Below are 13682 nucleotides of genomic sequence, written 5' to 3' on the forward strand. Positions count from 1 at the left end.
GCCTTACGCTGAGAATGAAAACCAGAATAACCTCTTTCATCAACTGAAAAGAGAAGTCACTTCTGAAGGTTTTCGTTATGATGCAAGAGGGAGGAGCTAGCTGCAAGCGTGAGCTTCACAGGGCTATGCTGACAGGCAGGGCCATTTGCTAACGTGAAGGAGAAGATCCTCAGGTTTTATCTTCTCCTAAGACAGCAAAAAAACACCTGGAACAAATTCATTCCATGGAAAAGTCTTTTTCCGTTTCAGGATTTACATTTTAATGTTCACAGCAGTCTAGAAAACAAAACCCTTTGAATACCTGTTTCGAGCACTCAACATTTAGCCTGATCTAGGCAGTCACACAAATAACATTTTGAGGGAAGAGTTAGGCAGTATTGATCATCTTCATCTGATCTATGCAAGATTCAAAACAGAGGCGTAACCAGTTAGGCACAAACTGGAGTTATCAAAACATCCTTCTGCTTCTTAGTGGCTACGTCTGAGTCTGAAAAAGCACAGATCTTTTCTTTACCCCCACAAAATTTGCATTTTAGTTAGCATTTTCTGCCTGTCATCTAGCGCAAAACAGATTACTCATTATATCTCATGACAGAGATCTATGTGAAAGCAGCTTTATCTTCCACATATGAAGTTCATTATTGTCTCAACTTACCATTGCTACTATCATAAATTGGAAGACAACCTAATTATCTCATTTGGCTTGCACATATTCTCTAAATGCTATATAGTCTATGCTTCTAGATGGGGCAGCTGGGAGGGAAGCAGTTTCCATCTGTGAGGTACTACAGTATTTAACACATTTACAACAGCTCGACAAAATTTTAAGAAATACAAATGCCTCAGAAAAAAAAAAAAGAAAGAAAAAACCAGCTGAAACTGATGGCCTCTGATAATATTACTCTTTAGTCATGGACAACTTTCAGAAGACAGAGTCCTTTTTAATATATTCTTTCCCTTTAAAACCCATGCCTAAGAAAACTCAAGAACAGAATTACAATTCATAGAAAAAAATAAATCATCAGGCTAGCTCAGATTATGAAAATGAGAAAAGCTCAAATAGGAGACAGTGGTCTGTGTAGCTGGATGCTTTAGCAATGAGGAACCTGTACCAGCTGTTCCGTGCTTAATAAAGGGAGCTGTCTTATATTTTACAGTGCAAAAGATATCCTGGCACTGACAGACTGTGAGCTATGTGAGTTGTCTTCAGTGCCAAAACAGCGCTGAAATAAGACGCTGATTATACCAGTCCCTAGCTGATCACCACCTAGAGAACAAATTTCATTCTGTGTTGGTATCTTCACATTGTATCATGTGAATTTAGAGAATAAACTGAAAGCAGCAAAAACAAGCTCAGATTTATTCTTCCTTTGTAGCTTTCAAAGGCCAGAGAATTAATACAAGCCCCCTACCTGCACATTTCATAGGTTTGTAGGAAACAAGCCTAAACCTGAAACTTCGAAACAATTCTCCTTTGTCACCACGAACAGATTACCAAAGGTTAAGAATTATACCAATATATACCAAAAATACTAATCATACTCCCCCCAAATTCAACTCTTTCTACTGTTACATAATACTGACTTCTCATATCAACTCAGCTATCGGTTCCATAGCTAGAATTTTGTGCAAAAAGCCAAACCAAACCCTTCCTAAACCAACAGAAGTCAAAAAATTACAAAAGAAAATGGCCGCTCAACAAGGCATATAATCGTTTAATCTGACCTAAGATGGAATACAATCTTAACTGCAGATTACTGGCAGGAGTTGGACCATTATTTGCAGAGATAAAGCCTTAAAAAGCTTACTTTGTAAACAATAAATCAGAAGCTTCTCCTGTTGGGTTTAACTATTACATGAAAACCAGCAAAAACCTAACAAGAAACTTTCAAACGTAAGTAGTATAATACAAGACATTCAAAAATTAAGACCGTACTAACATCTGTTATATTGAAACATAGTGAAAGCAAAACCACAGTGCTAATTTTGCCATCTATGACTACTGATCCAGTCAATCTGTCATCAATTCTTTAAATGTACTCTTTTAATAAGACTTGCAACTTACCCTTTGTTTTTCAAGCTAGCTTGATGCTAGCATCAAACCATGGCCAAATTTATTTTTAAGCAAAAACAGCTCACACTGTTGCAGCTGAAGATACATTCGTAAAAAACAAACATGTTTGAGAAAGGAAGGAAAAAATGCGTCCACAATTATGCTAATCAACAGATCTGCCACCACACTTCGGGGAGAGAGAAATCAGTTTCTTTAGGACAGATGTTTATTTACTGTTAATGGGAGAACCTGCACTACATTTTCAATTTAACACACAGTAATACCCTATTGTTCGGGAATGTGCACATAATATTTAAGCAAAGAAACAAGAGTCAAATAATCCAAATGCTGTCTTTAAACACACGGTTAAAGTGCTTCTTGTTACTAATTGCTACCTTTAACTAGCTGCCCTTAGCAGGGGTGAACAGTGAATCAGACAGCTGAAGAACATCATAGCTTTATCCTACTGACAGCCTTTTAGAAAGGAAATTTCACATTTGAAGAAAATACTTGCAGTGCAGTCGTATATACATAGAAGGTAGACAAAGTGTCATGACTCCTCAGCTGGGAGATAGGAGATTAAGGATAATGTTTACAAGTTCCACTTTATTAAGCATTCCACTACCATCAAGGCTTTCAAATAAAAGCACGATACCCACCGTGATGTTTTCAAGATCAAGATGTTTGTTGTGAACAGTTTCACACAGTCTCCGAATTTTTTCCTTAATTTTATTCATGTCTTTTTCATTCAGCAGCTTGGCAGAAGAAGCATCTTGTTCCAATTCCAAAAGCCGTATCATCAGATCTAGACTAGCTCTGTCTAAATCCATGTTCAAACGATCTCTACTCAGAATGTACATTAGAGCTGCTGTACAAAGGGACAAATTCTTGGGTTGGGAGAGAAAAGAAAAAAAAACAACAGTATTTAGTAATCATGTTAGGCAGACGTTTTATAATTTTTAACAAACAAGATGAAGATTTACGAAGGAAAAAGCCTGAAAAGTTCAAATCAGCATTAGCACTTGCATGAGTACTTGCTCTTGCAAACAGATTCCTTCTAGCAAGTTACTAATGCCTTCCCCTAACCAATACAACTGAGACATAAATCACTTAAGATATTTACAAAAACCTAGTAGAAAAGCAGGGTTTTCTACTTTTAAGGGAGTCAGTGCTGCAGACAAAGTAAGACATGATAACTCCAGTAACAGCATTACAGAGGAGACAGCAGGGGAACAAAGTGAAACAGCCCAGGGTACACAGCAAGGTAGGCGAACATTCTGGTTCGATGGGATAAGCTGGTGACAGCACCAGAAAATAGAGAGATCATGGGGACAGTCTGCATGTGAAGGGGGGGAGGGGGGGGAGGGAAGGAGAATCTGGTGACATACGTTCCAATTCTGCCAAGCAGCTCTGTCAGTCAACAATTTACCCAACCCCTTCCAGCATAAACACATTTAATTTCCAGGGGAATTCTGCTACTTGAAAATAGCCAGAGTACAAACCAGCTTCCCCCACGCCCCGTCCCCATCAGTCCTGAACAGGTAGGTGTTATTATCTTGACCCTCCCTATCTTACACAGAATCGGCGTATAGGGACCTCTTCCCAGCTAAAGCATACTTAATCCTTCTTCAAGAAGGAATTAAATGCCATCTTCATGAGGATCCAGAAAAGCAAAGCCAGAAGGTGACTGTCAGGAAGGGACAAATGACAGTGAAGGGATCAAAGCAAAGCCATCTGTCCCTAGTGCTGGCAAGCACAGCACTTGTATCAAGAGACTCATCGATCCAGGTGAGCTCCAAGTTACGGTGAAGAGGAGAGATGTTCACGGGGAATTAAGCTGTGCTGTGCACAATATTTCAGAAATTCAGGTATTTCAGAAACCTTTCACAATATCTGAAGGAAAAGAGCCAGGGGGGCGTTGCGGGGTTTACGTGTGCATCTTCCCAAGTTCTATTCTCAATAGTCAACATGCTGCGTGCATCTATTTCAGTTTTTTCTGTATAAATTAAAAATGGAGACTAATTCTGGGATATGAATGTTGTACAGCTCAACAGGAAAGAGCAGAACTTCTGTGTCATAGCTGACTAACATCTTGTTTAGAGTTCAGCTGGCCACCAAAGCAATCATTAGCTACTTCTGTTTATTTTAGAAGCAAGTAATAATCATACCTGGTCATACTAAGCAGTATCATCATTTCCAAAACAGGACTAGGCAGCTGACAGTCTATCAAAAGCTACGTTAGAACTCCTTCCTGTCTGAGCCTGAGTCAAGGAAACCCTCAGGTGAATAAAGACTTTAATCTGACTAACCACCAAAGATGCATTTGGAATGCTGAGGGAGGGAAGCAAGAGCTTCCAAATCTGTATCTCCTTTCATGAATACAACTTTGACACACAGCGTTGTTGGGGGGAAAAAAAAAAATAATCTCTTAGCTGTGAATATCATTGCTCCAGCCTTGTCAGATATAAGGCTGAAAGCAATCTATGTGGCTCGTCTACATAGACAGGGTATTCATTTTTTCCCCTTAATTTCTATTAACTTTCTCCAATAAACCTTGGAATTTTATCATTTTAGTTTTAGATATCGTTTACCCTGGATTTACTTGCAACTGGTTTATACTGAAGAAAGTTTAAAGTAAGCAATTTCAGGTTCCTGGAAGAAAACCCTGTTCTTTCAGAATAGTAGTTATTAAAACAGGACACAGGAGCACACGCATTCCAGAGAAACAAAAGGTTACTCCGCTAACCATAGTTCAGCCAGTGTGGGACCTAATAAAGGAACATCTATGAAGAACTATTTTCTAGTGATCAGTATTACCCAGGTGAGCTTCCTGGTTAAAAAATAAATAAATAAATAAAATAATAACAAAAAACGCTTAAGCCCCAAAAGCAGTTTCTATCAACTACAAACTATGCAGCAGTTAAAAGAAGGAAACAGCTGAATTTATAACCTTGGCTGCATTATTAAATATTTAAGCATTCCAAAAAGTCAAGAGACTGTTCTTAGATGGCTACTCAGAAATGCTTTACAGATACTCCAAAGCCTGCTAAGGGCAATGGCACTCGCTTTGTAAGCCTCTGCTCCAAGCCCCTGCCTTGTCTCCAGGCTCCCTTCCTCGCAGTCTCATGGACTTCCTATTATGCAGGGAGTAAGGGCTCGCCCTCTGCATACGCTGTGCCAACACTTCTCTTCAGACCTTCCACCCAAGTTTTAAGATGCTTGAACGTGATCAGGAGGGGCCAAAGCAGGGGCCCAAGATGTTATACACAAGGTTTCAGGCTGCAGGAGGACTGCCAGAAAAGCAAAAAGGAGTGGAGTACCTATGTGTAGCAAGAACTAGGTTTGTGCAACGGCATTGCCTACAGAAGGCAATCAGGCCAGTAAGCCCCCAAATGCTGATGTGCAACAGAAAAATAACGATGTTGCAAAAGTAAGGACCTCCAATGTGAAGGGTGCTTGTAATGTGGAACAAACCTGCTTCAGCTTCATGCCAGTGATACGGGTTTTCTAAAACTCCTTTTTCTCAGTCCCTATAGGCAAGTTCGTTTAATCTTGAATACGACAACCCTACATTTTGCTCTGACCTGCTATAAATGTTAACAACAGTTAACCACATTGGCTGAAAGCTAATCTCGAGCCTTACTATCCACAGAATTCCGAGTTGAGAATGAGGGGAAAACTGTTAGCACAACTCATTTTTGATCAATATCCTGAAAAACCAAACCAAACAACCAAACTCTCAAAATCCCACCCTTATGGATTGCTGTAGTGAAGCTGGTTGGGCTTCCCGCCCCCCCCCCCCCCCCCCCCCGTTCTATTTCTCAGGATGCCTAAAACATGTTCTGCTTCCAAATGAATGCGGAGAAAAAAGTAAAATAAATAGCATTTGCTCCAGAAATTTTATGCCATATCTAACTATGGAGTTGCACTCCATACTTTGCAGAATTCAGGAAAACATCCTAGTTGAACATATACTCCATAACGGCAGACCATTTACACCCACTCTCATCCTTGTCTTGCCTTGCTTGTTCTATTTATACTCCAGCTTGTGGGAACAGATGGCTATTTTCTAGTGTTGAGCACTACATTTAATGCACTTTTTTTTTTTTAATTATTCACATGGTGAAGACATTACAAAACCGCATTTCTTTGCTTAACTACTGACAGCTATAATGAAAATATAGTTTTTATTCTAAACATTAATAATACTCCAAAACCTTTAGACCACAGCTGAAGGGACAAAGTCAGTTAAAAACTGGAACTGTAGCTTAAAGACAGATCTACAAGAAAAATTCAGCAGAACAAGTAATTTTTATACAAATATTTTTTGGGGCATAGCTCAGTAAGTTAACCAGTTATTTTGTGTTTTCCTTGCTGGTTAGAAAAATACCTCTGCAACTGCTATTTTATATTCTTAGAGAAATGTAAAAGTCCTGTACTTTGTCAGTCTGTTCCACTGTATCTACAACGAGGGTGCAGTATACACACATATTTGTCTCCATTATCAACCTCATTGTGGCAGTTTTCCCATCTCCAAAATACTTTAAAGAAAATACTAGTGAAATAATTTTATTGTTTTTTCCCCAGTCCTTATTAATCTTAAATAGATACGAGCCATACAAGCGAAGCCTAGTGTGGTTTATAATTCTAGAGTTACTTTGTACTAAGATTTAGTGGAGAAATTTCTATTAAGTTAAAATTTTAATGAAATAATTAGTGAATGAAAGGGCAGTATATAAAGACAGCAAACTTACACAGGCAAGGTAATTGTTAAAGCATATACTGACAGTAAATAGAGCACATATTTTAGCATTTATTAGTAGCAGTTTGATATATCAGTGATTTTATAATACTGTATAACCTGTACCAAGAATGCACTATGACTATATTAAAACTTTTAACTACCAGTATTTTTCCCTGACAAGAGAACATTTCAAACATACTGAAAACAGTGAATATAATCAATGCTTTTTGTTACTGCACACTAATAATAGCATGCAATTTCTTTTTGAACTCTATGTGCTAGTTCTTTTGAAAATGAAGGAATAATGGTAACTGCTAAAAGCCAAAAATATACCGAGCAAGCTTGTACACCTTCCAAAGAACTGTAGCTGTCCTCTGCACATCTCCTGCAACTCAGCGGTGGCAACTGTCCTAAATAGCTTGACTGTATTTATTTCTAGTATCACTTGGCACTATTTTGACACACAAAATAATGAATGCATTGAACCTGGTTCCTATGTTTTACAGTTAGCCTTTGCTAATTTTTGAAGGAGATGGAAAATAAGCTATTATTCTAAATCAGTTACTTTTCAGCTCTACAGCTTTCTCCCTCACCCACAGCAAGATGTCAAATACCCTCTCTTAGATGTCTGTTTCTGTGGGTGAAAAGTTTCCTTCTGCATTGCATGTTATTCTTTCTAGAGCTATTAAATAAAAGTAATAAACCTGACTGGATATACATATCTACTGGGCACTTCAAGCACCATTTCCTATGTTCAGCTTTTGTAACAATACCTCAAGGGATACCCCACAGAGGAACAGCTTCCAGCCACTGGAAAAAAAAAAAGACTATCATCCACAAGAAGTGTTTTCTATTATAGCTGAATTGAACTTGTGAAGTTGATAACAAGGAAAACCGGAACTGCTCCAGTTTTAAACGCTGGGGTCATGTTACTATAAGTAGTTACATTTTACCTTTCCTAGACTCATCAAAGAACACTTCACAGACTCAAGGCATCCTACAACTGCAATTACACCACTACTCAAGGAGACAGCACAGGACATGAGAAATGCCCCACAACAGCTATAGAAAATGCAGTAATTCACATACAAGCTGCTCTGGAGATGAGCACTTACAGCCACCTTTAAATGTAAAGAAGAAAGGATTCCTTTCAAATGTATTTTATTTGAAGGAAATTATAAATACAACAATAAAACTGTTTGAAAAAAGCTTAAGAGAAGATATAAAATAGCCATCCAAAGCACCGACAGTTTTTTTTAAAAAGTTTAAGTTCCTGCTTAAAAGAATTTCCAAACCCAGAAGCACATAAGCAGTGGAAAGGGAATTTGTCATTGGAATGTAGGTGCTATTATTTTTCATTTCACTACAGATTACTAAAACGGAGCCACAGATCCCAAACGCACACTATACTGGATGCTTGACCTTGAACGTGCGTACACAAAAATTCATACAAACTAGACTGGTTTCATCAAACTTTGATGAAATACACAATGTATCCGTACCTGATGGTGTTGGGAATCATCCAGTGTTTTGAAAACCATGGCTACCATCCCATGTGCTCTCAGATGCATTCGGAAGCTGGGCATGGCGCACTTTGTCGCCAAGCTGATTACACTAGAGAAAATTAATTCTGGATTAGAACAGCTAAAATGAACACATTTACAAAAATGGCAGACAAACAAGTCTACAAAATGTGATTGACCATATACCTCAGACTCTGACAGAGCCTGTTGGGATGTTGCTTCTAAAACTTGTTATAAGGCAAGTTGTAACTGGTGATCAGGGCAGCATTTTATTCATCAGTTGGTTACCAGCACCAAATCGTGTCTGCTTTATTTCCAGGTTGGCTAAAGACAGGATTTCAAAGGTCACCCTGAACTTGCTTCTTTCAAAGAAAAGATGAAATAATTTCAAAAAGTTAAAGTAAAACGTTCATGGATTAAGCACGAAGCTCTGATTTAGAGGCGCTGGAAAGCTTACAGATCAAGGCATTATTAGAAATTATAAACGTGAGCTTCCACCGCTATCTAGCGGTTATCTAATTGACTGACTAGTCCTGCTTATGCCTGTCAATACTTTTACAAAAACCTAAACATTTTCAATATTTATTGCTGCATTTATGGTTGATAGAAAGACTATAAATTTCAGGAAAAGCCTGAAAAAATCTTTAGTCTAATCAGTGATCAGCATAACAGTTCTATTTTAAAAGTGGAAGTAAGTCTTCCCCTAGTTTTATTAGCAAGCTGTCTGCTATTTCTAGCACAGGGCAACATATAGACTATTAAAAATATATTGCTTTTAAATGCGGAGCAATGTGGGAGTGATTCTGCAATCAAGTCTTCAATGACTACTGAGGAATCTTATTATAAAAGATTCATGTGGTATGGTGTTGAAAGAACAAGTGGCCTTTCTGTCTCCAATCACAACAGCACCAGTTAGAGCCTACCTACCAGTTTCTGATTCTTTTACGTCTATTCCTATCCTTACTCATAAATTTCCTTTGGAAAAATGTATTTGCTAACTGAAAGAAAAAAATTTATGGTGCTTATACAAGTTACATTCCATGATATAAATTGGGAAAGTAAAAAAGTAGTTTAAGATCTTAGGAAGCTTGCCATGTGAGCAAATTAAGCGCACTCAGCATGAAAAATGCTCCTTAACTGTCATTATGGTACTAATTTATTCTTGTCATACTGTACATTCAAACTGGGTAATAAATCTCTTGTATTTATACTCCAGCAACAATATTCATTGCTACTTTTTGAGGAACACGAAGAATAAATTCTTTAAACAGCTCTCTTAAAAGCATTAAAGATTTTTCTCATCCACAGTCAAATGTCAAAGTACAGTATCCTCATCCCCTGTCTCTGTGAATTCAAGTTTTTCCTTCTCCACCATTTTAGTTTTGCTTAAGAGAAATAAAAAAATATTATTATGTGGTTACAGAATATCATTCTAATTACTTCTATATCCAGGGAATGGACACCATTATCATAAACATTTTCAAAGCAAGACTTGCATTTTTCACACTCATTTTGTAAGAATGTGTAACCTGAATATTAAGAGTGCAATGAGTAGTTCAAGACAACTTAGGGAAGCTCCCAATTAACACTGAGGCCACAATAGGATGCTAGCTGTGTTATTTATCAACAGAAGAGAAGAGACAGTTGGAGTTAAACAGTATCTCAATATTGCATCAGTTCTAGATTATAGCCAGCAAACTTTCCAGTTTTAGAGATTTCATTTTAGAACTGAATTTTGCATTACAAACCAAAACGGGCACCACACATAAGACTGCACTAAGCAAAGTTATCAAAAAATACTTTTTTAATTTATAGCAAATATGTTTTTTGTACGGGAGAACAAGCGTGTTGAAGCTGTCGCTTACTGTACAATTCTCTATTTCATCTTCCTAATCATACTACTATTGATTATTAAACAACATATCATCTTGATGATTATTTTCTTTATAACAGAAGTGCCAGGTAACCACTCAAACAACATTTTAAAGCACAGTCACTTCACTGACAAATTCAACACCTCTTTTAAATATAAGTTCAGTGTTTTACATTAAGATATCTTACCTAAGGCAACGTGTGTTTAGGGGCTGATTGCTCTTCAATCCACTTAGCAAGTACTCAATATCATCTGTGAACTCTTGATTTTCACCAAATTCCACTACATCATTGAAGTGCTTTACATGCTGAACAACAGTGTATAACTGGAAGAGACAAATATTTTGACCTAGTTAAGCTGCTCTTAGGATTGATTATAACCTTAACAAGTACAGTTTAAAATCTATTCAGTTTTGAGTGCAAGGAAACATTAAGAAGTTAATGAAGGCCATTCAACTATTTAGATAAAAAATATTATCTTTAATAGGAAAGCCAAATTTCATTTTGACACTGTTCCTTCAGTACTTAGGATTACCAATAATTCTTTATCTTAAAAATGTGTTAAGAATACTTACTTCTTTGTCTTCTTTCCTACATTTCAATGCAGTAACTATCTCTTGGTAGGGCTGAGTAGGTATTGTCACAGTTTTTATCACTTTGGGAGGTGGTGCAGGAGCCTTAAAAACTCCATCATCTTTATGAATTGCCTCCTTTGAAGATAGCCTTACCTATTAATAAGAAAGTGCTAAAATGGGCAGATGTTTTGAGCATGTAAACATACACTAAATACATCAGGAAACAGTACAGGTGTGCAATTGTCAAACTCACATTTCGGGACTGTTTAGTCCTTGCCTTACACTACCAAGATGTACCTAAGCTCTGTGATAATGTACCTACTCTTAAAGAAAAATAAAAAGAAGATGGCACAAATTATTAATTTTTAAATACAAAAACCAGTTTAAAGTAGTCAGGAAGCTCCAGTGGAATTCTGAAATTAAAAAAAGGGAAAAAAGTTCTTTACACTGGTTCCTTAAGCTTTAGCTTAAGTAAACCAAGCAAGTTCAGTGTTTAAAAACAATTATTTGTTGATACTTACAAGTATCTCACCCCCTTTATACTGGAGCTTCCAGTTGGTTGCTATACTGAACCATCATTAAGTACACTGGTCTGGATACAAGCACAGCATTGAGCAGTCATTGCCTCAGCACAGCCTCAACTGAAAAATTCTGTGCCTACTGTTCTCATCTGTAACTACTGGAGGCTACTGCACACTACCCTACTTAGGGTAACAGAAAATCGACCTCTCCAACCTGATACTCCAAACTGTATTGTGGAAGACTATATATAGGTGGAAGACTGACTATCGAAATTTTGTAGCACCATAAAAGAAGCAATGTGCATGCCTCAAACAGGTAGAGTTATGCTCTTGTAAATTCATGGTATTCTCTGTACACCAGCCTTATTCACATTTGTGTCATTAATATTATGGAAACAACATATTATAGCATGATATACAGCAAAACCTATTCTGAGCTTACAGCTGGTAGTAGAGACCTTGATGCTAGGTCTAGCATAACTAGTGACAAGTTTCCAGCCATCTCAGGCAAGTATTACAAGCTTCTCCTCAAGCTACTCCTCTGTATTAGTTTGAGGCTGGTATAAGCTTAAGTGTCAGCTTATCTTCGTATTACTGCTTTGGCACAAATTCAGATGGGAAGGCAAGCTACAGAAAACAAGGCACACAGGAAAAAGACCTCCAAATACTCAATTTGAAATGTACAAGTGCCAATGCCAGTGGTCATTTACTCACCCTCGTGTACTTTTTTTTTTTGTAATGTGATGTTAAACTGTGATGATGCAACCAACCAAAACAAACAAAAAAATAATGTAAGTTTCCTCGCTTAGAAAAATGAGGTTTTTTAAAAGTGTGACTGAAAAAAATGGAACTAGATGCACCCCCCATGCCTGCATGTAACTGTTACATACTTCAGGGGATATTCTGAGAGAAAGCACTCTTGTACACTGACAGTCAAAATGAAAATATAAGCCAAAACAACCTGCTCCACTAATGGAGTTTTCTTTACATGCTGCCTCTATCACTGCGCAGCACTTCTGCATTTGCTCACTTAAGTTCCAGTGGCAAAATGCTAATAAACCACGCTGAAAAGCTGGTTTACATAAAGCAGGTACTGGAGGATTCTGATCTTATCAGTCTGTGAACACAGCAGATCTACTGAAGTATCTCATCCAAGTCTTGGTTAATGGCTTCCCCTTCAAAGCAAATTCCAAGGGAGCTTGCAGAGGCCGTAAGAAAAGAGTACTTGGCTTAAGCAGTTTGCATGGGTTTCTCACTGTAGATCTAAGACAAATTTATGCAGATCTTCAGGTAACAAATTTCTACAGAAATTAAAGAGGAAGGACCATCTGTGCAGGAATTACTGGACGTTTAGATCAAGACTCATTAAATCTTAATCATACACATGTAAATCAAGGTTAAAAGAAGTGACTGAATTAACTTCAGATGTATGTCATAACAAGAGGAGCAGATACAAGTGAATTCCCCTAACTGGTTTGTTCAGTCAAACCTCTGCCATATTTCTGAATTAATATTTTGAAGGTTCCAGTTACAAAGCAGAAGTTGGACAGAAAACAAAATGGCTTGCCTGAATATGAATGACGCAGACAGACATTTTCATAGCCTGAAGAGAATATATTCAAAATCTGTCTGAGAAAAAGGCAGATTTTGCCTGAGTCAAGTTAGCTATCAGAGTACTTCACAAAAATCAGTACTAATATAAAGACTCGGTATGCAACAAATGCTTTGGTTAAAATACACAAAATCTAAATTGAGAAAGGGAATTCGGAGACACTCAGGACTGAAATTTCTGCACTCTCCTCAAACACTAGCGGTAATGGTTATTTTTAAGTTAGTCATCATTTTCCAGGCAGACCAGTTAACAATGAAGGAAGGCTGTTCAGAATACTGTGATGATACAACCAAAACCAACCACAAATCAAAAAGGAGCTGGTGTCAGAACAAGACACACACAGGTGGAATTAAAAAAAAAAAAAAACCGAACCCCAAAAAAACCACCAACAACCAAAACTGAAACCGGTGACAACAGCTGAAGACGTATCACTGCAAAAATATCTACTTTCTGATCTTCTGTTCTCAGGCAAGTACTGTAAGCAAGGCACCAAATGAAATTAAGTTTACTGACAATGTACAATGCTCTCTTAGCATAACCAGTAACAATTTTTACACGTATTTAAGTCCAAGACCCTGGATTCTCAGGCTCTCAAAAGAGTTATAAAACAATTACCTTAAGCCTTGGAATAATCACCGATTTTTGAACGAAGAAGTTACTTTAAGAACTGTTTTCACCTCTTGTCTACTTTTTGTAGACATGCTTATACCTGATATGTTCATATTAGCATTTCTGGCTGTATACAGAAAAATTTGTTTCTTTCATAGTGTCTAAAGACTTAC

General features: G+C 37.4%; 1 protein-coding gene across 7 annotated transcripts in view; it reads right to left on the reverse strand.

Annotated features, from left to right (window-relative positions):
- The window catches only part of WAPL (WAPL cohesin release factor), a 159801-nt gene that overhangs the window by 14669 nt on the left and 131450 nt on the right, over positions 1–13682 (reverse strand). For 5 of the 7 annotated variants that reach the window (XM_055721467.1, XM_055721466.1, XM_027817173.2 and 2 more), the window contains 4 exons: positions 10768–10920; positions 10382–10518; positions 8300–8411; positions 2713–2940 (listed from right to left, as the gene is read on the reverse strand). In XM_055721467.1, coding sequence (XP_055577442.1) covers positions 2713–2940; positions 8300–8411; positions 10382–10518; positions 10768–10920 — 630 coding nt within the window. The remainder of the gene's footprint in view (positions 1–2712; positions 2941–8299; positions 8412–10381; positions 10519–10767; positions 10921–13682) is intronic. The other 2 variants (XM_055721469.1, XM_055721470.1) reach the window with 1 other exon arrangement.

Source organism: Falco cherrug, chromosome 9 (genome assembly GCF_023634085.1).
Source record: "Falco cherrug isolate bFalChe1 chromosome 9, bFalChe1.pri, whole genome shotgun sequence".
NCBI lineage: Eukaryota > Metazoa > Chordata > Aves > Falconiformes > Falconidae > Falco > Falco cherrug.